The sequence below is a fragment of the Pipra filicauda genome, unplaced genomic scaffold (genome assembly GCF_003945595.2).
Source record: "Pipra filicauda isolate LSUMZ 115617 unplaced genomic scaffold, ASM394559v2 scaffold11_size5308982_pilon, whole genome shotgun sequence".
Classification (NCBI taxonomy): domain Eukaryota; kingdom Metazoa; phylum Chordata; class Aves; order Passeriformes; family Pipridae; genus Pipra; species Pipra filicauda.
This window is the reverse complement of record NW_024103652.1, coordinates 2,093,039-2,116,715: the sequence shown is the minus strand read 5'-3', so window position 1 is coordinate 2,116,715 and position 23,677 is coordinate 2,093,039. Positions and strand designations below refer to the sequence as shown.

Here is a 23,677-nt window from a genome sequence, read left to right as displayed (position 1 = left end):
AAGCACAGCCCGCCGCTCGGCCGCTCCGCTCCCCTCCCGCCCCGGGCGGACGCGGCGCACGGCGGAGCTCACGCCTCACTCACCGCGGAGCCGGCGAACGGAGCGGAGCAAGCGGCGGGCGCGCAACCCGGACCGCGCGACGGCGCTGCCGGAGCCCGCCCGCCGGCGGCGGGGAGGAGGCGGGCAGCGCTCCGCACCCAGCGCCAGGCGGGACCCGCCATCCCGCCGCCGCCCCGCCCCCGGCGCGCTGAGATGGCGCTGTCTGCCCGCGCCCCGGCCCGCCCCCGCGCTCCGCCCGGCACAGAGCCCCGGAGGAGGCGGTGGCGCTGGCTGTGCCGGGGAGAGAGCGCGGCTTGTTGGATGCGAGAGTCTGGCGCTGAGAACTGCTGCGGCCCCGCACTTGGGTGGAAGAGACCCAGGTCCTCCCGCAGAGAGCACAAGCGGTGGCACTGTGAAGCAGCAGCACGGAAGGCGGCTCCCCGCCTCTGTTTGTAAGGAAAATGGGGCCAAGGGATCAGCACCGAGTGACCACACGCATTACAAATTGGTTCGGACTTGCTCCTTATAATGCTGTACTTGTCCCCGCAGAGGGTCGTTCTGGCGCTCTCTGCAGCCCTCCCTCGGCCTGTCAATGCCTTTGAGTTCTCATCTTGGCCCGCAAAATGGTCGGCCGAGAGCTTGGTCCTGTCTTGGTTTGTATTCTCTACAAATATATATATCCCGTTTTCTCCTTGGGGTCATTAGGTAAAAGAACAAAGAGACCTGTAGCCAAGACAGATGCCACCTGTTTGTTTTTGTTTGTGTTGGTTTTTGTTTTGTTGGGTTTTTTTAATAATGCTAATATTGAAGTATAGAATAACAAGAATGGGTAAGGTTGGAAGGGAGCACAGTGGGACATCTGGTCCAACCTCCCTCCTCAAGCAGGGCCATCCGAGAGCACATGACACAGGACTGCATCCAGAGAGTTCTTGAGTATCTCCATTGTGGGAAACTCCACAACCTCTCTGGGCAATCTGTTCCAGTTCTCAGTAACCCCACACAGTAAAGAAGTTCTTCCTCATATTCAGGTGGAACTTCCTCTGCATCACTTTCTGCCTGTTGCCTCTTGTCCTATTGCTTGGCACCGATCGTTTTTCTAGTCACAGTTTCAGTTTTCCATCCAGTTTACCCTCTCTCAGTAAAAGTTTCATCAAAACCGCATTTCTGTTCCTTATATTCAGTGAGATTTGTTTAAAGCTTCAAGACACATCATCTATTGCTTCTCTCCCATTTACAAGGCCTGCAACCACTTTGTGGAAGGAAATTAGATCGGTTTGACATTATTTGCTCCTGACAATTCCATGAACAAGCCTTATTCATCTGAGTGGTATTAAAGAAGTAATTCAGATCTTGGCAGTTTCAGGCCATTAGTTTTCAAATATAAAATACAGCGTAGATAGTGTCTTCTGTTGGTATCTGTTGTAATATGCAATGGATCAGAGGATTTTACATCAGTTTAAAGCATTATTATGATAAAAATTTCCTCTCTTTCACAGTGAGTGGAATTTTCACTACTATTTTAAATGTTATTTTTTGTCTTTTATTATTAAAAGCACTAATCAAGCATTTTGCTCAAACCTACAGTTTTCCAATGCTCAGCCACAACACATAAATTATAATGATAAAAATATTTTTTCGTATGCTTTAAGCAATTCTCATATTTTGCATAGCCAGCACAGACACCTGAAGTGGTCAAATAGTTTCCCAATAATTTACCCTACTATCAAACCAAAACACAAATGAATACTGAAAATCGATAAGCCATTTCATTTTGAAACTGCAATATAGATCTGCCTTGAGGGCCTTTTTTTCACTGCAAAACCATGTTACCTTTTGCATTGCAGAAAATTTGCATAATTGTTTTTTCTACTTTGATCAGTTGGAGGCAGTGTTAAAGTGCAAAATATTGTGCATCTCACATAAATGGAATTGGTACTGCAGGATCACTGGTAGGAATACACTTTAGATATGCATCACTTCAAAGTCTATACAAAGAAAAGAATATAGCAAAACATTCTATGAGATACTGCTTAATTTTGAGAATAGCTCCAACACTGATTGGAATAATCCCCAAATATTTTTGTGGGCTTGCTTTTTTTTGTAAAGCTGATCTAGCACAAACTGAAACTGAGCTAACAATTCTCAATATTTTTAGTTTTAATCATTTCTTTTAGCATTGGTTTGTTAATAGTAGGGTAGCTAATATGGCAGTAAGTTGTATTGAATGTAAATACGAAAAGTAGGATTTGGCCATTAGAAAGGAAATCAATTTACTCAGCAATAAAGGAGACATTTTCAAAATACCTTGACTTTAGTGGAATACACTGATTGTGGTTTGACTGAGTAGTGTTTCACCATCTCTAATAATTGTGAGACAGTTTTATGGATTATACATTTCTCATAATTGTTCTGGGTGTCCCGTTTAAATTTTAACATTTGAAAATATTGTTCTGTGTTGTTTGCCCGACATGTTATTGCAGTCCACATACAGTGCTAAAATATGAGTCTAAGAAAATGAAACCAAAAATTAACTAAGTTTTTACTGCCAGACTCGAGTCTCGATGGAAACTACAGGAATCTCTGCATCTTTCAGAAAATTCCACTTCAGACTTTTCAACAGTTCAACAAAATGAAAGACACAATATTTAGTTTTAATGCAAATTGATAACATTTTCTTTAAGTAAATGTAACAAAATATTTCATAGACTTTAAATTGCTATTCAGCCTGAACACTAACATGATAAAAATAGAATTGATTTTTGTCTGAAATTAGACTGCCGTGTGTTTAAATATATTCTTTCTCCACCTAAAATCAATTACAGGTATCCAGGTATAGCTAGGAAAAAATTGTTGCCAAAATGACTCCAAATTTCAAAATTAATTAACATTTGAAAAATTACTTGGTAGCTAATTAGGTTGATTTGTATGCAGTAGGAAGTAAGCAGCTAAAAAAAAGAGCATATTATCAAAACCGTAAGCTTTCAAGGCTGATGGAACCCTGTGTTTCCATTCTCATTTCTGGATGTTTGCATAGTACCATATTAGTAATATAGTAAGTTAAAGGCACACTGCAAACTCTTTCTCATATGAGCCATCTATTTTGGTCACAATTTGAACTAAAAATTACATTAAAGAGTGGCTAAAAAAATGTTCTTCAAAACTAAGGGGTCATTTTAGCTTCATGATCAGGCCTGTAATCTTTGACTACAAAGGTATACCACTGCATACTGGAGTGAGTGTGTGGCATGGGGGCGGGGGGTGTCTCAGATTCTGGGGTTTTTTTTCCCTGGCTGGTTGGCCAGCCCTGGCACCTTAAAGATAAATACATTTTAAATGCTGATTTTTAATATTTTTTTTTGTCCACATGGTGATAATTACTTGGTTGATGAAGAAAGGAATTCTTACATAGTTAAATTTTAGGCCAGTTTTCAAAGCTCATGTGATGGACAATGAGGCTGATGTTGCATGTTTAAGAAATATAGATGAATACATTCAATTATTAGATAATTTTCCACATATTGTAATATAGTAAAATAAGATACAATGCCCTAAGTATGGCACTTCTGGAGAAGCGAGGAAAACCCTCACTGTGATTGCGTTTTAAAAGCTAGAGGCTGTTTCCATCTGAGCATCAGACTGCTAGAGATCAAGGAGGATACCTGGGGTTAACACATTCCCTTTTTTTCCATGCTTTTTTAAATTGGAGTTGTTCCCAAGGTTTTTCAAAATGCCCACTGGTGTGAGTTCTTTGCTTTACCTTCGTTATGCTCCTCGTGGAAATTAAAGCAACGTCCAGGCTGCTTTACTTCATGCTGAGATACTGATCTGGTCCTACAGAGATCAGCATCAGCTTGGCAGAGCTTGTGCATGTGGGCTTGGTGTCATACTTGGGGGTAACAGGCTCCCGATGTATCAGTAAGGCACATCTTACAAACATGTAAGTAGGGAATTTCAGGCCTTAGAGGAGAAAACAACTGCAGGCATATATGAGGAGAGTCCTTACATCTCCCACTATTGCCTCTCATTCATTAGAATTTCTCTTTTAATGTCTTTTTTCTGCTAGGCTTAGGCAACAAGGTCAACATCACTGATACAGAGGCAGTTGTTGCAAAGTAAATTTGTACCAAGGGATTTAAACAGATTCTGATTTCAAATATCCACACAAAACAAGGGAGGTTTACCTGTGCTTTCTTTAAAAATATTACCTTGTTTAAGAAGAAAAACGTTGGTTATATATATTGCAGTGCTTGAAACTGTAAGATCTTAACAAGCACAATGAAAACACAGAAGAAACAATAACAATTTCTTCATTTTTCTTTATCACGTGTATTACTATCTCAAATAAATATAAGACCACATAAGTAACTTCAACAGATGCAACTGCATTGCCAAACCTTAAACTGAGAAAAAAATGCAATTGTCTACTTTAGTTTGGTTTTGATAAATGAGGAAGAAGGTCTGGCAGAATTGAGACCAATTTCGTTTGTATATTGCTTTCCTGTGGACATTTTAGTCAGTGCAGTCTTTCACAGTCAAGAAGAGATAAAAACCTTATTTAAATTGGCACTAGACTCTTCTGAAGTCAGTCATCAAGTTCTTCAGGCTAATATTGCTTACTACAGTAACAGCAAAGATGCGGCTGATATTACAGCAATTTTTCCCGCCTTAAGGAAGTGGTGCATAAAATTAAGAGATTTATTTTGTTGAATATGCTCTTCTGTAACAAAGCTACATAATTTTTCTTAGGTACCTGATAGATAGATATTCCTTGCATGAATGGAATTAATTCAAATTTAACAGTGTTTCCATACTTGAAGAAAACACAAAATCAAAGGTTTTGAAAGTATTCTTAATCTTTGCCATATATTTCACAAACATTGAAGGAAAACTGGCATTTTCTTTCTTTTTTCCTATCTATTTTTTTTCCAGTGATGGAGATAAATTGCAATGATAAGAGTCCCAGGGGCAGAAAGAGTCCTGTTGTGTTAGACATTGTACAAATACAGAATAAAAATGTCTGTCCTGTCCTAAAGGCTTCAGTAAACCATTTGACACCACTGATCTGCATCACAGTGACATTCAGCCACAGTTTCTGAAATCATTTTAATTCTGCTTTTCATTCATTTTTCTCAGTAATGACCTTGTGTTCCACAGGAAGCATTTTTGTTAACATCAGAACCTTGAGCCTAAATGAGTTCTGTGTAGCAAATTAATCTTATTTGACCAGTGAGGCTGATTGAAACATTACATCAATTTTTACTTGTTTCGGTGTTATTATTTTTAAAATCTGGTTAATCTAAATCACTTCGGTTTTGTTCCATGGCCATTCAATACTTATCCCATAAATTCCAGTGCACTAGCAGTGCAAGGTATTTCAGAAGGGCACTGATGCACTTTGGGTGCATATGGATCACTTACACAATATGGACCACTTACACTAGCAACTTGCTCCAGAGGTTGGTGTGCAAGGATCAATCTCTGCTGAAAATAAACCTGATCTAAGAACACTTATTGTGTCTGTGCAAACTGTTTGAAGCACTATCACATAGAACTGTGAGGCACTCCACCACTGTGCAGCCAGAGCACCAATTCTTGGAACACAATCCTCTGATTAATCCTCAAGTGTGAAGGTAAGTAACTCTTCCTCAGGGTTTTACATTGAGCCAGAGGTTCTTAACTGGTTCTTAACTGCTGAACCAGGACCAAAATTTTTTTTAGTGAGACCTGGCCAAAAGTATGTCAGGAACCGTTGCAGTGGCCAAGAATATTTCCTGCTATTGATTCTTTCTAGTACAGATATAGCCTAGAGGTTTACCTGAAACTGAGCTCAGTCATTCTCCAAACTCCAGAGCGCATTAGTTAGATTTGTGTTTTCTCTAACAGGAGCTAAAATGTCATATTTGTGCAGGAATTTATTTGTGGGCACAAAAATGAAGGATTTTGATATGTCCCTCATTCAGACTGTTATTATGAAGACGATTATTTTTTGTCCTATGGGCAACAGAGTATCCAAGGAAAGCTTAAATATCTGTGATATTAAAATATCCGAAGTTACAGAGTAATTGTTTTATCCTGTTAATCATAAAAATGTATGCCTCCAGCAGTTCTAAGAATTATCTGTGAAATAAAAAGCTCTTTAAGAAAAAGCTATACCAAATATCATTTTTCTATTCCTTTATAACATCAAATATTGAAGATAAAGTCTTTTACTTCCACTCTGTGACAGCTATTTAGCAGCTATTGTAAAAGAAAGAAACTGTGACTCCCTGACAGTTTAAAAAAGCAAAAAACAAAGATTATGCAAAAAATCTTTTCATCATTGCGGTGCTTCTGAGGTATCTAATAATAAACTAATAGTAGCACACCAAATGAGCTCAGAAACATGCATTAAAAAATCTGTGCTTTGAGAAAGTGTGAAAGTTAAAAATTAAAATACAGTTCTTGACACTAGAAGCTCTTTGACATGTTAAGCTACATTGGAAGTCAGGAATCCACTTATTTCTTACCATGTGGTCTATTATCTTATTTGACTCCACGAATATTCATTAGAATTTACAGTCTTTTATTATTTAGCTCACTGCATTAAACATCTGCTTTTTCCCCCCAAGATCACCTTCTATGTAAGTTGGTTAAAATAATAAAAAGATTATATATATATATATAAAAATAAAACTATTGTATTAGCTGAAACAATCAAAAACCAAAGGCTGATGGTAAATGAAAGTCCTACAGTTGCTATTTGTTCTAAGGGGAGTAAGTTCCCAAAATATAATTTTAAGAAAAGCCCATAGATCAACATCACTGTATCAGTATATGATGGTGTGCTATGGTACAGCATTGCATTGCAATGTTCTCACACTGAAGGGAATAAAATGCCAAAATCTGTCAACCCTGCTTAGCTCACTGAGCTCTGGCAATCTTGTTGAACTATGCTGCAAAAGAGGTTGCTGTGTTCTGGGAACAATAGCTCCAACAACTGATAAATGTCAGACCAAGCATATAATTAGCATGTCCTCAAACTCACTGAGTTTTATCATGACGCATGGCAAAATAGCACTTGGGATGACTTCGGAGGTTTGCCATTCAGAGAATTTCCTAATGACTATCATTTGTGTGCATGCTCTCCTGACTAACTAAGGATCAATATGCCTGAGGGAAAAAAATGATTAGGAGCTATGACTCAAGGAGGAAGCTTTTGGCCTGAAGCTGTGGTAAGTTTTACCTTGAAAGTCATCCATATAAATAAAAAAAAAAAAAATGACATGCAGCCTTATTATGCCTCATACACAACAGTAACTGGAGGGGAGCAGTCCTCCAGGTACAGAGAGAATAATAAATGATCTCTCATACTGTTTGTGAAAGGAGCAGAAAAAGCCACATCTCATTCCATGTACATTTTTAATAACATGAGGCTTTTTGCCAACACTGATAACGTTACATATGTCATCTATTGAAAACATGGAAGCTCAAGTTTCAGCTCCTAGAAGATATTGACACATTTCTGTCTACAGCAACATCCTAACGTTATCATCAAAATTTCTCACTGAAGATGAAAAATAAAGGGATTAACTAACAAGAAGAGAGCAGAGATGCAGCAGTGTCCAGGGAAGAGAACAGATTTTATTTCCTTTATGTGGCAGGGGCCATGCATAACAGAGGCCAATAATACATGAGCTGTGGAACACAGCACAAACACTTGGTGGGGAGTCAGTCTGCACCAGACCAACCCTGAATAGGACAATAAAGAAAGTACGACCTGTGCTCCACTGTGCCTAATCTAAATACCTGCTCCATCAGAAGGAACCCAGTTTGCAACACCCCTCTAGTTTAGTCAGGCACGGGTTAGCTCAGTGGCTTGAAGCAAAGCAGAACCACTGCCTGTTGTGCTGCCAGAGCAGTGCCAGGCTCTGCACTGATGTATGGTCAGCAGCTCCACACAGTGCACAAGAAGCTGAAGCTGACTTTGATCAAAGCTGGCCTGAAGTAAGCAAGTACACTGTGTGTCTTATTTGGATACTTTTTTTCCCCTTAATAGATCCAAATTCTGCTTCTCATATAGAAAAACAGAAATTGTACCTGACAGCATTCACGCCAAATCAGTTATTTTAGTTCATAAATTTAATTAACTTTTGATTACTCTAACACATTTCAATATCTGTTTAGTAATTGTATGCAGGACTAAACAAAACACTAATCTATTTTTAATAGTGCATTCGATTTTTGCTGCATTCTTTAAACACAGATAAAATCAACTGCTCACATCACAGAATTTCACTTCCACAACAGGAATACCAGATTTCCCTGGAAACAATTCTGACCTCTGTGGGAACATTAGGTTAGCTCGGCTGGGAGAGCTAAAGAGGTGTACCAACTCTGATGCCACAGAACTGGGGCTGAAGAAGCTTCCTCAGAATTTATGTTGCAAACCAGAAAAATAAAAATCACATTATCATCTCTTCCTCTCAATCATCTTACCCCAGAAGTCTGCAATGGTTATTTTGAATGCTAAACAGATCTGGAGGTCATTTTGGAAGGCAAAGTGAGGGACAGTCTTCACTCTATGTCTTCTCTGGAAGAGCCGTTTCTGGTAGCTGTATACAGGCATTGTGCAATACTTGTGGTCTCTGAGTGACAGGACTGCTATTCCATCTTATTTCTGCTGCCTAACTTGTACTAGGGAAACTCTTTATGCCCTCTTTGCTTTCCTTATTTAAATACCTACTAGGAAGGAGGATGGTGGTTGGGAGGCAGACGTTTTTCTGACCTTAATGTCTGGACAGTGCTTTGAATAGAAGAATTCAGTACTAAACAGTCATCATGTGTCTTAGACTGTAAAATGATTCTAACATCACCAGCTAATCCTCTCTGCAGCTACATCACTGTTGAGCAATATCTTGTCTCCTTCAGCTAATTGGCATTTCAGCTAACAATTCTGAGGATTTAGAAAACTTAATTGTGTCTTGAACTAGACTGAGAAACATGCTACAAAAAAATAATCACCAAATATAAGAGCCATTCGTGCTATCTGTGATGAGGCAAGTAGCTCAAAAAGAGAAGCAAAATAACTTAACTGGGAGAAAAAGAGAAGAAATATGGATCATCATTCAAATGAAAGTGAAGGACTCGCCTCAGTTCAAGATGTAAGATCATAAACATCACTTCAAAAACAAATCACACTAACATTCTGAGCTGTCTTGTGGTAGCTTAAACATCTTGGACTAAAGATAAGCATTTTTTTTTTTTATTTCTTTGAGGGATTGACCTGTTGTTTCAGTATTGGTGTTTCAGACACCATAGACAAAGGAATAACATCCCTGATACATCTTGTTCCTTCAAAGGTCCAGTCAACTACTGCCCCTGCCAAATGGTATGCAACCCCAAACTTAATCCTAACAACAACAAAAAAACATCACTAGGGAAAAATTCAATCACTTGTGATCGTTTTGGTACTTAAAGACCTCTAGCATTTCATCCTCTTATAAAACAGGAGAAAGCCAAGTCCCTGCATAGGTAGAGCTCCCAGCATCCAACCAACTCTTGACAAAAGTATTCATTCCAAATACGCATAGAATCATAGAATATGCTGAGTTGGAAGGGACCCATCAGGATCATCGAGTCCAACACCTGGCCCTGTGCAGGACACCCCAAGAATCACACCATGTGCCTAAGAGTGTTGTCTAAACCCTTCTTGAACTCAGACACATGACCATTCACACAAAGGGTAAGAAAAAACACACGGCCACTGAAATTTGCAAGACTGCAGTCTGCACCTCTGAAAGAGAACTGATGTGAAAATAACCACAAATATCTTCTGGGTACCATTTCCAAAATACCTACTTTCTGCTCCAGTCACAACAAGCAGAGAGGATACAGGAAATATTCTAAGTCAAATCCAAAACACGTAGCAAAATGTCTTTATATAGTAACTGATAAAAATATCAATATATTTTATGCATGGATATATTCTTTAGATGCCAAGAGGTTTTTTTTCTATACAAAACCCACAATCAAATTCACACCTAAAATTTAACCAACAAATTTACTGTCATTCTTGGGCGTACAAAGAGAGGCCCTTAATCTAATGATCGACCCTTAAGATTAAAAAAATTCAAGATGTGGCGAATTAATTTGGCTTCCCAATGAAAATATTACATAATTCCACCAAGAATCCATGAATAAATGATGATGTCAAACAATTTTTTCTATGTACTGTTTCACAGGCATTTGTGTTGAAACTTGCACATGAATAAATGTTCGCCATCACGTCCTGGTGTAAATAATGGCCCTGCACCAAAAAAACAATCAATATCCTTATATATTAATATTCCTTTATAATCTGATTACATAATTTGCTCAGACTGTAGTAAAATCCATTTTACTTAACAATCCATTTATATTGCAAATATATATGGAAAACCCCTCTCATTTTAAATGGATTTTTACCTCATTAAACTCTTCTTAATGAGACTGGGGATACAGCTTTCAAGTAAACGAACAGAAGGTATTTTAAATAAAATTAGTTTAGTTTAAATAAAAACAGCTTATATTTTACAATACCCTACAGCTAGCAAAAATGAGCTACTTTATACACTAACCACATAGTGCAATTTCCTGCTCTTCCATGAAGGTTTGCTTTGGGAAGAGCAACCTCACTGAACACTCATTAAAGAATCTTATTTTAAAATGACAGACAGAAGACGAATATATCCCTATGTGTGATATTGACTATTCACAAGTGCATATTGACCCTTGCTCTGCAATAGTAATCTTTGGTAATCTTACTCTATGATTGAGGCCAGGTAGTAAGATTCAGCTTCTTACTCACACTGCTACGTATTAAATATTTTTCTTCCTTTTTTTTTTAAACATAATTGTAACAATAACAACTTGTCTTAAAATTAAGAGAGATGCTGAATTCTTCATCGTTCTATCCTGATTTCAGTGAAGCCAGTATTAGTCAAAACTTGTCTCTGTCAAAATTCACAGATGGGAGGAAGACACAACTCTTCCAGTTTTGGAGCTGTTCAAGGAGTATCAGGCTATGTAGCCCAAGATCTGGAAGATAATAAAAGAAGCAGTTACAATACTTTAACTTTTCCCACTAGCAGTGGAATCTCATTTCAAAACTATGCACTTTTTTCTCCAGATGATTTTAATCACTACCTATCAAGATCCCTTTTAACTGCATTTATGTTCCCTCTGCCTCAATGCAGTATCATTGATGATAAAGGATCCAACTTGATAGATTCTTCTCAGTCACCTGAAAGACAAACATTGTTTTTAAAGAAGTAACAAACAGTATTCACCTTTTTTTTCATGCATAAACTATACAGTGTATTTCACTTATCACAAGCATGTAACATTTCCCCGCCAGAAGACAAGCAGATCTGTCATTTCTCATCAAAACAAGAAACCACTTCCTGGTAGCTGACGGTCATAGTAAGTTCAGCTGTAGCAATACTTTGATTCGTTCTGTTCCAAAGGTTGTATCCCCGCTGCCAGCCCTCTCCACAGACGTCACTGGCAGATCAGAAGCCCCCATTTTACCCCCTGCAGAAGCCGCCCGCTCCTTTCCTATGGCCGCACCCCCTCTCCAGCCCCGCCGGCACCGCTGGGAGCGCCTCTCTCGCGGTGCCGGGCGGGCGGGACCCGGGGCCGCCCCCGCCCCCAGCGCTGCGGGCCCGCCATGGCGGCGGCGCGGCCGGCGCGGGCCCGGGCGCTGCTGCAGCAGAGCGTGTCCGCCCGGCTGCAGGTGCGGCCGCCTGAGCGCGGCGCCGAGGCCCAGTGGGTGGAGGTAACGTGGGCTGTGGGCTGTGGGCTGCCCCCTCGGCATCGCCCCTTCTCCGCTCGGCTCGGGGCCGCTCCGGGCCGGGCACCGGGAGAACGCTCGGTGCGCGTGCGCGTGCGCCGCTGGGAAGCGAGGGTGGGCGTTTACGGAGATTTGAGGGAAATCCCCCGTCTTCCTTTTCTGGGCTCAGCTTCCTTTCAGACACCTTTCTTACCTTGTCCCTGGTTTTCCCTCTCGAGCCCTTTCCTCACGCTCTCGTCATCACCCAAGGTTACACTCAGTCCCTTCAGCGGAGGGACTGAGCAGCGCAGCAGGCTGAGTCCGGTGCACGGCGGTTTGTCCCTGCTGCTCCTTCCCTTTCCCTGTGCTCCAGCAGAGGTTTTCCGCAGGCTGTAGTCCCTTCGGGAGCATGGCTGCTCAACCACACAACACCTCCTTCCCCTCTGGCCGTGTTGTTCCTTCTTTTCTTGAATACACTTTCACAGAGGCACCAGAACCTTGGCTGGTGGGCTCAGCTGCCCGCTTTGTTTATTGTGTGATAGTGTGCACTTGGAGAGGAAAGGGCAATGGGGCTATGGTAGCAGTAGTTCTGATGTTGGGTTTTTTTTAACAGACCACTAACTAAAAGTGAAATTTAGGGTGTAGACAACTACACAGATTGAGGGAAATGTATTTTCCTCATATTCCTCCCATGGTCCTGCTGGGAGAGGTAGGTAGCTCTGCAGACTCTTTGGGCTAAGTGCTGTGCATACAGCCCGGGGCTCTTTACCAAAGCATGAAGGCTGCCCTGTGGGGTGCACTGTCCTGCTGTAGTTGTCACTATTTATGGGTTACCTACAGTAGAATAACTCATCTACGCTGGTGTCAACTATTTAGCCCTTGGGTTGGTCAACTATGAGTTAATGAGTTCATTCAACAAATCTGAAAAGAGTTCACTGTTTGTCTTTGACCTTATCCTTAAAACTTCTCTCTCCTTGTTCAGAAGGGGCAGATGGATCCATAAGACCTAGTTTTTGCAGCATGGTCTGGGAAACCAGAATGTTTGGCTGAAGTGCATCTGTGTCTATTGCAGCATAAATTATTATAGGGAAAATAAGCTATTTCTAGCTTGCTAATCTCAGAAGTAGTTGTACATCTAGTAAATAACAGCAGAACTGTAATTTTGCTGGCTATCTTTTAAACTGTCTGAAAAGAGTTTGAAGTTGTTATAGTTGAGAGATATGAGTAACTGTTACAAGGGGGTTTGCGGTTTACATCTCTTTTTGAAGTTTTTAACAGATTCAGCAAAAATCTCTGGGAAAGTAATAGAAAAGCACTAAAGGAATCTGCAAGAGATTGGGGTGATTTCAGCAGCAGATTATTTTTTGGACATGAACCTTACTCATATTTGTTATGGGTACTTAGGAGTCTTTCTTGGCTACCTCAGGCTTTTTAAGAGAAGTCACTATGCAGGAAAAATGACTGGGAAGTGATACTTTCTTTAGTATGACTACTGTAGAGGTCATTAGAAGGAAACTGCTGCTGATGTTTTGTGGTAGGGTAATGTTACTCCCTATATATGCATGTCAATGCAAAAATAAAAAATATAGGTCTCATCGACTACTATTTACATGAACCAATGTGTTCCTGATGTTTTATAACAACTTAAAAGTAGGTCCTCACCTTGAGACATTTCTAGCATACTATAAATATCATATTATGTGGGTGCCTTTGAATAGCTGCTGAGCTGTAGGAGACCCCTGTAGGTACTTTAGGAGATTCAGAGCAGATGTTCTTTATCTGCAAAAAGGTTGGGAGTGTACTCTATACTTACACATGAATCACTGCCTTCATTGTGTTTTCATGATTGAGTTTTTTGGTCCTGTTGAGGATTACTGGGAATTGGATGTCTTGTTTATGGAGAGATGTTGGTTAGATAACCTCCATAAAAAGCTAATGTGTACAGCAAAATACTTAGGAAAAAAAGGAATTCTCCTTTTAAAGGTAGAGTGGAAATAAGGTGTAGTTTGGTGTATTTCACAACTATGGGGGAAAAGAAATGTAAGATGAATATTCAGCTAAAATGAAAACTGCCTTTTCCTTATCGTCTTTCCCTTGATTTGTCTTCTGGTTAATATAGCAAAAAGAGGTGCAAAGTACCAGGCACAGACTTGTTCTGTGACCTGTGGCAGATGATGTAATCTCTCTTTGCTGCAGCTGAATATAAGAAATATGAAGAAATCTTCCCACAGGGTAGCAAATCTAAACTTGAAGTGGAAATGTCAAAGAATAATTAATGCAAGTTTCACAAACTGGCTTTCTAAAGATGAAAAGTATCTCTGTTTTCATTATCCTGTGCAATTTCCTGGGGAAAAAAAGATTAAAAAAAGGTAGAGTTGAGATAATATTTTACAGAATATATTTTGGTTTTCCTAATAATATCCTGAAAAATTCAGATGGATGTATTTAGTAAGGAGGATGAGGAACGAGTCAGTTATTTGTTTTTTCGTGCAAAAGAGCTAAAAAGCAGCATTTGGAGGCAGCATTGCAACGGCTGGCTGTATGGCCTAAGGGCTGGGTACTTCAGCCCTTCATAATTCAGGTTGCCTGATCTGATGATTACTTAGGACAGTTGTATAATAAATGCCAGTGTTGCAAAGTGACTTGCTTTGCTGGTTTATTTATGTAGGCACTTTACTGATAACAGTAAATCCACATAGAGCACAACTTCCCTGTCCAGCTGCCTACGTGTCACTGTGTAAGTTCTTGCAGTGGCTGTTTGCACATCAGTGTGTTGACTATATGACCATCTTATTTGTGTTATTTTACTTGGTTTTTTGTACTATGGAGAGCAGATAGATTACAGGGGACCTTCAGCAGTGGCAATGGTTTTGCTTTGATTCAAAAGGTTTACACGTTCCCATTTGTAAGGTAACACGTACACAGGTATTCTTCCCAAGAATGCCAAGGCAGCGGAAGGATTAAAAAAAAAAGGTTTATTTCAGATGCAAGGACTACTTCTTAACGATGCCACACACACTGGGCCCCAGGGTAAAAAAAGGCAATGCCCCACCTTCTCCAAGGCTTTTTCTATCTTCTCTCTCCTCTCCCCACCCTACCTCTGGCCCTAGGACGCCTTGTACATGTGTGCAAACATGTTATCTCTCTGCATACCAGAGAGAGAGAGAGAGCTTGCTCACAGCTTCTCCCTGCAACTTTCTCTGAAATGCTGAAGGAAGGAAAAAAAAAATCTAACCTGTTTGAGAAGGCATTCTGCAGTCTTCCTAAGCAAAACAAGTTCTGGCTTTCTGCTAAAAATTCTTGCACAATTACACCAATCCCTACACCATTCCTTACACTGGTGATGAGCAAAAGTCTCAGGACACCTGAAACACTGATATAAGATCACTGATATACGTTATTATTAGGTTTGCTCTTGTAATGTCATTCAATTTTACATCTTCTATTGAATTAAGAAATGGAGTAAGAACAAAGTAAGACCTAACAAGAGGTTAAAACATGGCTGCATATGTGTTGAAAATAGTGTTCAACCACAGTTTTCAGTCATAGTTGAAACCGTAAGTTTCAACTTACAAATACTTGAATGGGTTTTAACTATATCATGATTGAGAAACGGTCTAGAAGACCATAAACATGCAATACAAATAGAAACATCTTCTGGAACCTTTATTGTCTCTGAATTAATTGTCTTTTCGTTTAACCTCCTGTATCTCTAATTTTCCTCAATATGCATGTTTCATCTTGTGATAAATTGGATATTCAAAACCAGGCATCAAATGATGATAGAAGCTGGAAAAATGATGAATGTTGTTACTTAATCTTTAGCTGTCAGGCCATAGGACTTCAAGGCGTCACTTTATTTTCTCTTTTGTCTCTTTAAATGAGATGTTTGCAGAATATTGTTACTTCTGCAAGTGAGACTGTGCAAAAAAAAGACTGTCACAAGTTCCAGAAATAAAATTATTTTCTGGGATGCATGCTATATCATGGCATCACTTATTTCTAATGCCGTGGTCAGAAGTGTACAATGTAAATGCAGTTGGCCTATTTTATCACAAACATATTTATTAGTAGGTATGTGTGCATTGTTATTATCTATTAATATCCTCACCCTGGTCTGTTTCTGGAGTTAATATTTAGCTAAACATGTAAGGATGTGTAATGTTTGGCAGCCTGCATTTCTCTCTTTGAGCAGATGGTTTGAAACGTCATTTGAGGTTCAGGCCATCAAATTTGTTACAGTGTTTATGAAATGTGGCAGTCATTTGGGAATATGTATAATATTCTCTAGTGGTCAAAATGAGTTTTGAAAGGAGCCATTTAAAGCGTTTGAAAGTTTCTCAGCATGTGCCATTTTGACTACAAAGAGTATTCTCTTTTTTCAGAAGTTAGTCACTAAAAACAGTTGAGAAAGCATAGCTTTTCTTAGTCATTGCTGTGAGCATTTTGTTTAATCTCTGCAATAATAAAGGGATAAAATCTTATGTGTATAGCTAAGTTTTCTTAACCAAAAACCTTTATCTTTTAGAGAAAAGGGGAAAGAAAAACAAATAAAAGAGAGGAAAAATTAAATAACCGTATTTTTTAGAAACTCTTCACATTTCCTATCTTTTTGCTTTGATAATGTTGATTAGTGACTCCTTCCTGTCCCAATCTATTTAACATCTCTTCAGTGGTATTTGGTAAACTGACATCTATATTTCTTCTAACAAAAATATTAAGATGCTTATTCTTGACAAAGCAGTGGGGAGGGTTTTTTATATACTGTATGTCTGTGGATATTGTATGCCTTTCGGGGTTTTTTTCCTGAAGAAGTTAAACCATTCAGGTGTACTTCTGCGTTGACTGCAGAGCCTATCAGTTTGTCTTAATAGAGCACGGGTTATTGCACATGCATACCTTGAGAACTCACCAAGAGAACAGAAAACCCACACAAGAATTTTCCTGTGCTTTCTATTCAGTACAGACCTAATTCTTCCCTCACCTACATAGTTCTTACAAGTAGTCTCCCTGAATGCTAAGGAAGTGGCATATCCTTTACTCTGGATTTATCAATCAGGGGAAGGGTTCTCTTTCACCAGTAAGATATTACACAAGCTGATAAATAATATTTTGGACAACTTAATAATATTCTGAACAACTTCACAGATGTTGGTCATCGTATTTAAATCTTTAATTATCAGACTGTGTGTTTTTTTTCAGAATTATGTTGTGCTAGATTACTTTTAACACCAGAATAAAATTTAGTTCACTGACAAGTCCTGTGGTGTTTGTTATGCTTAATAATTGGAAATAAACTTGAAAATTACTTTAGCCCTATGTTTGATAGCAAAAAAAAAGCCAAAAATATTTCCTATGCTGGATTTAAGTACATTAATTCATCTTGTCACCTTGTCTGTGTTAATACTTTACATTGTACATTTCAACTAAATTCGGCTTCACATGGACCTAATAAATTGGCTTACTTGTATGTAGAAGCATTGTGCAGATAATCAGCATATACCTTATAAGCTTCCAGAGCATGTAAACTTAATGTCTGAAGCTATACAAAATAACTAAAATTATTCTCGTAACCTTTTTTTGTTGTGTTGTTTTTTGATTTTTGATACCAGTTTTTGTAAGTATGCATTGTGGACAATGAGAAATATTGACATAGGTTTCTGTAATCTTTTATAGATCCAAAGAGGGCTTGTTATCTACATATGCTTCTTCAAAGATGCTGATGAGGATCTCGTTCCAAAAATCGGTATGATATAACCCTTCTAAATTCTTGTATTTGAAAAAGAAGAATAGCAGTAGAGGCAGAGAAGGCAGCAACTGTTTGGACAAGTAGAAGTCAAGAAACCATGAGATGGCATCATTCTAAATCAGTCACCTGCCTAAAAGAACAGTTTGGTCTGTCTTGTTTCTTTTGACAGTTGTCCATGCCTCTCACTCTGTCCATCTGCTCAGGACTAACTTAGAAAATCAATTCCCACGATGATAACCTTCTAGGAAACAGAGAAAATGCTGCACCTGCTATTTGACATATTACATGTATCAGGCAACAGGTTCAGTCCAGGACAGAACTGAATTTCAAATAGTTCATGGCTTGATTTGCTAAGTATTTTGACACTGATCACACTGTATGTGCAGGATATTTAAGATTACAGCCAGTAGAGGGAGCTGAGCGGATGACTCGACAGTGTCCTTCCCATCTCATTTCAGTAGTACTATATACACTATGAGTATTTTTAGTGCAGTTTTCTGGTTCAAAAATGATAACAGCAATATCTGCAGTTCTTGCCCTCTTTTCCACATGCACCTTAACATTTACATAAAAGCAGAGAAGATGCTGTGGATCAGGTCAAATGGTAGTGATTTCTGTCTTCACCCACTGCTGTTTTGGCTTGAATTTTTTGTTTGTTTTTGGTTTGTTGTTGGGTTTTTTTCCCACTTTTATGTCATTTCTTCTCCCTCCTTTCCTCCATCAGTAGCACTGGATCACCTGGAAAAATATGTGATGCCATGTATTCCAGATAAAAATACCCCTTTTCTTTTCTGTGGCTGGCTGATATTAGTGATTTGGCAAAAGACTGTGTAATGATAGTCTATTCCAGGCTAATGGCCGGGCCCAGCAGTGCACAAGTACAGGTGCTATTGAAAATGCTGAGAGGAACTGCTGTGGGGTTCTCCTTCGTCTTGGAGGGCACAGTCTTTCTGAGATGCTAAATAAAGTTGAAATATTTGGGTATATTTAAATCTATGTGAAAATTTATTTTGTGCTTGTGAGAGTTTCATGAGAATGTTACTTGAGAATAATTACACTTCCAGCTGTGGGGCAGCTGAAACAGGCCAGAAAAAGAAAGTTCTGTTTCTTATGAGGAGATTCATGTATGACCATCCTCCTCGAGTGCCTGGTTTACAGCATATTGTTCCTAAATATATTTTGAATCTGTTTAAATGCGTGGTTTTGGTTCCTGAATCACAACTCAGCTCTTTTTGCTTTGAACAACATTAAACATGGAGGCATAACTAGTATCCTCACAGCTTTTACAGAGTTTGAGGAAGTTTTGGGGTAATGATTTGATTTGTTATATAAACATGGAAAATCTAATGTTAGTAAATGTATTGATTTTATTTGCAAGTTTATATATTCTGGTTTATAAGGCAAATTGCATCTGACCTTCCTGCCCACTTCCTTTCTCAAAAGACAAACTGGCCCCTGCACATCTCCAAGTGGAATGCTGAAGGACTCTCACTCCATTTGAGACCGAACTGTGGAGCTGTGCCTTCAGCACAGATCATTGCTGGGTCCTGCTGCAAACTACTCCAACCAGTGTGAAAAGACAGTCAGGGCACAAAGCTCTCCAAAGTGCACTGAGGATGGTGGTGTCTCCTACGATGTGTAGTGTTGTGCACATGCTGCCTATTTGAGTATCAGAAAATTTAGTAAGGGCCATTATGTGCACCCTTCTCTGGGTTCTTTTGGGGGTATCAAACTAGAATCTACTTGAGGATTTTAGATAGCAAATCACTTCCCCCAAAAATAAAACTTTAGACATCTGATGTTAATATACATATCCTTAACATTCCTCACAATACTCGGACATATTAGTTGGTTAATAGTATTTATTGACTGTCCATGTTTCATTTAATTAATAAACAGTTTCTTTTACTTGAGTAGTTTGTCACACATCAAAATACTTTTTGAATCTTGTTTATGATGTCCTGTTTAATTTACTTCAGTTATACTAACTCTTATTTTATTTTTATTTGCAGTCAATATGCTGTTGAATGTTAAATTAAGTGAAAATGAAAACGGCGAGTTCGTTTCTGTTCTTGATTTACCAGGCGATGTACTTATCATACCTCAGGCTACCCTAGGCGGTAAACCAAAGGGAAGAAAGATGCAGTACCATGCAAACATTGAAAAAGAAAAAGGGTTGGAACTTTATTCTCAGTTCGTGACTTTGTGTGAGAAAGAACTGGCTGCCAATTCCAAATGCATGGAAGCAGGTGTTCATGTCAAGCATGGCACATACGGAAACAGGCAGGTGTTAAAACTGGATACAAATGGACCTTACACTCATCTGATTGAATTTTGAAAAAATAAATTGTATCTCAGATACAGTACTGGTGTCTTTTTTTCTCCCTTCCTAAGCATTAATGTGCTTGAATGCTTTGGGAGATAGATACAGTGTAAAAATTCATCTGTACTGGTGTTGCCAATGGCATTGAATACAAGGATGCCTGAGACTGCTTTGCTATAATGAGTATGCATTTTATACTCATATGCATCTGAAGTGTGCTCAAAATAATTGTTAATATTGATCCAATAATTTGAAAGGTTTATTAACAAGGATGGGTTAATGCGTTTGTTTCTTACTAAAAAATAATGAAGTATTTCATGTATAGCTTGAGTAAGTGGTTTATAGATTAGAAAAAAGAATACTGTAAATGTACTTATGTTTCCAGATTTCCTGAGTCAGTTTTTGCCTTTCTGTTTTCTAACTATAAAATGGCAATGCTTTCTAACTAACCAATACATAGAAAACACAAAATCACTGAATTTTTAGCCTTTTAGAGAGTAGGTACTGAATAAGAAAGTCCATCCTCCTCATCGAGAGTGTGTAGGGGTGGAAGACTTAAGGTAGTACTGGGCTGATCATGGGCTATGTAGGGAAGAATAAGTGAGGCCCATCAAGAAACTAGCAGTACCACTGAATTGCTTTCTTGAAGTTTGCGTTCTGAAATCTCTGATGTGTTTTGATAGGCTGCTTGCTATAGCTTGGTCTGTGTCCTTGTTACTGCGGTCTTGCTGTCTACTCAAGTCTTTCATAAGAGAGCCTCAGGAAAAGAACAGAAACATTCAAATGAAAACAAAAGTAAAGATGGTACATTGTATGCAACCATCTCATTGTTCCCACTGCCCCTATTGCTTCCTTCAGGCTTTTTGTCTATTGAATCTGCCAGGCAGAGACTAGTTTTCATTTTATAGACAGTGTTGGTACATTTGGGGCCACATTCCCAGATGACTCCCTATGCAGTACTGTTATAAACATTATTAACAGATGGGGTTAAGAAGCTATAATGGGAAATTCTCTCTTGTAAGGCAGTGAGAACAGAACAGCTGTATTAAAATGTGGCAAATTCAAAACTGATTCAAATATGCTTATCCTGTGAGTCAAGTTTCTCTTTTACTGCAGCATTATGGCTTAGAAGGATTCAAAGTGAAATTAGACATTTATATGGTTTGCAGTAATTATCCAAAATTGCCATTTAATTAACAAATTATTCTGGAAAAGACCTAAAACCTCATGGATGATGAGGTTACCAGCTTGTACAATCCTAACTTGTAGGTCAGTAGTTACAAAATTCTGTCCTTATCTTTATTTTTGTAGAAAAACATTACTGAATGTGTAATCTGCAGACTCAAACTATGTCATGAGAATTACATTTTTTTTTTAACACATACAAAGCTTGTAGTTTTGATAAGAGAGTAATGAGATTTTTTCAGATTACATAATATATGATTAATAATTACAAAATAGATAAGGATGTTGAATTCCTGGCAACTGACACTCTCAGAGTTGAAAGCAACCATTTACACAAATGGCCTGGAAATATTAGCTATTAGGTCCCAAATGATATGTTTATTCATTAATAATTAACAGTTGTGATAGACACAATATGAGTTATGTTCTCAGTTCCTACTAGCAACATTTAACTAAGATTGTCTTGATATGAATAACTAATAGAAATTCATTTTAATCTGTGTGTGTGGTAAAACATTTTTATTCCTCTTTCTTTTGGAGGTCAAATCCTAAAAAGTGCTGACTTTACAGGACTTTCACAGACTTTACAGGAATTGTGGGTATTTAATATATCTCAAGAATTGATCCTTTGAGGTATAATACGAAGTCTGCAGTTTTAAATTTTTTCCTGTCTCCAGAAAGGTCTTTGGCAGCCTGGCAATTCATTCTCTATATTTCAAGAACTCTGTGAGTTCTAAGAGGGATAGGCTTGAAAATGTTTAGTGAAAAACAGACTTAAAACAAAACTCCATCTCATACGATCTCTCATATAAAGCACATAAAATCAAATATATATTTTGGTTGTTCTTAGGACCAGACAGAACTCTATAATTTCTGTTACAAGGTGGATATTTTTGTATTATCTGCCCACTTCTGATTTATTTTTGTAACCATCTTGGAATACTGATTTCTACTGTCTTCTACTCCAGTGATTGGCAGCTCGTTGAATATTGTGCCCTTTGTACTGCTTTATTTATATCTACTATTGATTCACAATCCGTTTACTGAAAGAAGCCATTTCTGAATAACATACTGGACTGTACTGATGAAAAAATCAATTAAAATCACTTTTTCAAAGCCAAATGTTCATTTCTTTCTGCCGTGAATATATACTTTAAACAGATGATCTGACACTGCTTTAAATAGTTTCTATTCTGTGACTAGACAAAACCTCAAATAATTATCCTGTTCTATACTTATAGACCATCTATTGGAAGATGCTTAATATTCCCCACTTCCTTGAAATAACCTATAAAGTCAGGAGTCATCCTTATGCTATTATGCCTTCAATTCAACTGTCGTACGGTAATTCCAGTATCAAGTTTTTGCGACCTCGTTTGCAGCGTACACACCCAGTGTGTCTAAACTGAATGTGTGTGGACTATGAACTGGGCTCATAAAAATTTACTAATGCTTTCAGGTGCAATAGCTTGTTTTTTAGTCAGCAGTATTCCTGCTTCCTTCCCATGCCCTTTCTGGAAATTTTTACCTTTGCTATTACATACAGCATGCAACATACGAATTTACAGCATACAAATATTAATCCAGAATTGGAAGTTAATAAACAGTGTGTAGACCAGTAATACTAATAACACTGCTGCAACTGTATTGCTATTGCTAGTAACAGTCAGTGGGCTTTATCACAAGTGTTACAAGACCTCAGGATGGAGTCTTATCACACATGCTTTATCTGAACTTTCCTTAGTCTTCTCAGAGCTTTGCTTTTACTTGATTTAGCTGTAACAACAATTTTTCTAAGGGCAGGGGACTGTGGCTGATTTGTGTTACTTTTGCGTTGTATGCTGAAACAGCAGTTGTTATATAGATATTAATACTAAGTAGTTATTCTGTGTAGAATGATATTTTTATGACTCTAACATAATGTTACAGTGTACAAAACAGCACCAGCCTTGAGAAGTGAAGACACTGACGGCAGTGTAAAGTAGAGGCAGGGGATGGTAAGAGATGGGGCACAGACTGTCACTGGAGTCCCCCAGGCTATAAACTTTCCAATGGTCAGTTAAAGAAATGCAAACCTGGAGCTGGGCAAGACTAGTCTTAGGGGTAAAAAAGAGAAGAAAGAATGGGTATTTAAGATGTAAAAAAAGCAAAATACGCGGTTGTGGGCCAGTAAAGAAAAAGCAAGGTGTAAAACTTTATTAGAAAACATGCAAAATAGCCCCAGCTTCTTTTTTCCAAAAGAAGTAAAAGGAGAGGAAGAAGAACAAACCATAACACCAACATCATACTTCTGAAGGCATAGGACTCCAGATGCTGATAATCCACTGTGCTGCCTCTACCAGATGGAAGCCACATGAGGCGAAAGGGTAAGCACGACACCAGGAAAAGGGGTAGGTATAGGTACTAGGTGTGCATGCATAACGGTTTTAAGTGTAGTATCATTATTGAGACTTTTTATACAGTTTTTTTATTTTTATTTCCTTTCTTTTTCTACAATAATTAGATTTGGACTGAAAATAATTCTTTGATTAAATTGCTAAGGTTGCAATTATAATACATTTGGTGTGACTTTATACATAGGGTGGATTTCTTG

The 23,677-nt window shown here is 38.5% G+C and overlaps 2 protein-coding genes and 1 long non-coding RNA gene across 4 annotated transcripts in view; 1 reads left to right on the top strand and 2 right to left on the bottom strand.

Moving 5' to 3' along the window:
- NUBPL (nucleotide binding protein like) overlaps nucleotides 1-221 on the bottom strand; it is a 93,658-nt gene extending 93,437 nt beyond the window's left edge. For both annotated transcript variants that reach the window (XR_005565494.1, XM_039386471.1), the window contains exon 1: nucleotides 84-221. Coding sequence is in view for 1 of the 2 variants with exons in the window: in XM_039386471.1 (XP_039242405.1) it covers nucleotides 84-221 (138 nt within the window). In the remaining variant the exon portion in view is untranslated. The remainder of the gene's footprint in view (nucleotides 1-83) is intronic.
- Nucleotides 222-9,937: 9,716 nt separating this feature from the next.
- Nucleotides 9,938-11,576, bottom strand: LOC113987448. Its single transcript, XR_003540543.2, has 2 exons — nucleotides 11,203-11,576; nucleotides 9,938-11,094 (listed from the first exon to the last, which is right to left on the bottom strand). It is a non-coding gene; the product is annotated as an uncharacterized LOC113987448 (long non-coding RNA).
- A 125-nt stretch (nucleotides 11,577-11,701) lies between these two features.
- DTD2 (D-aminoacyl-tRNA deacylase 2) lies at nucleotides 11,702-22,206 on the top strand. The gene is made up of 3 exons (XM_027720176.2): nucleotides 11,702-11,833; nucleotides 17,504-17,573; nucleotides 19,589-22,206. Exons 1-3 carry the CDS (start codon nucleotides 11,726-11,728, stop codon nucleotides 19,912-19,914), a joined length of 504 nt encoding a protein of 167 aa, XP_027575977.1. The 5' UTR covers nucleotides 11,702-11,725; the 3' UTR covers nucleotides 19,915-22,206.
- The last annotated feature ends 1,471 nt before the right edge of the window (nucleotides 22,207-23,677 follow it).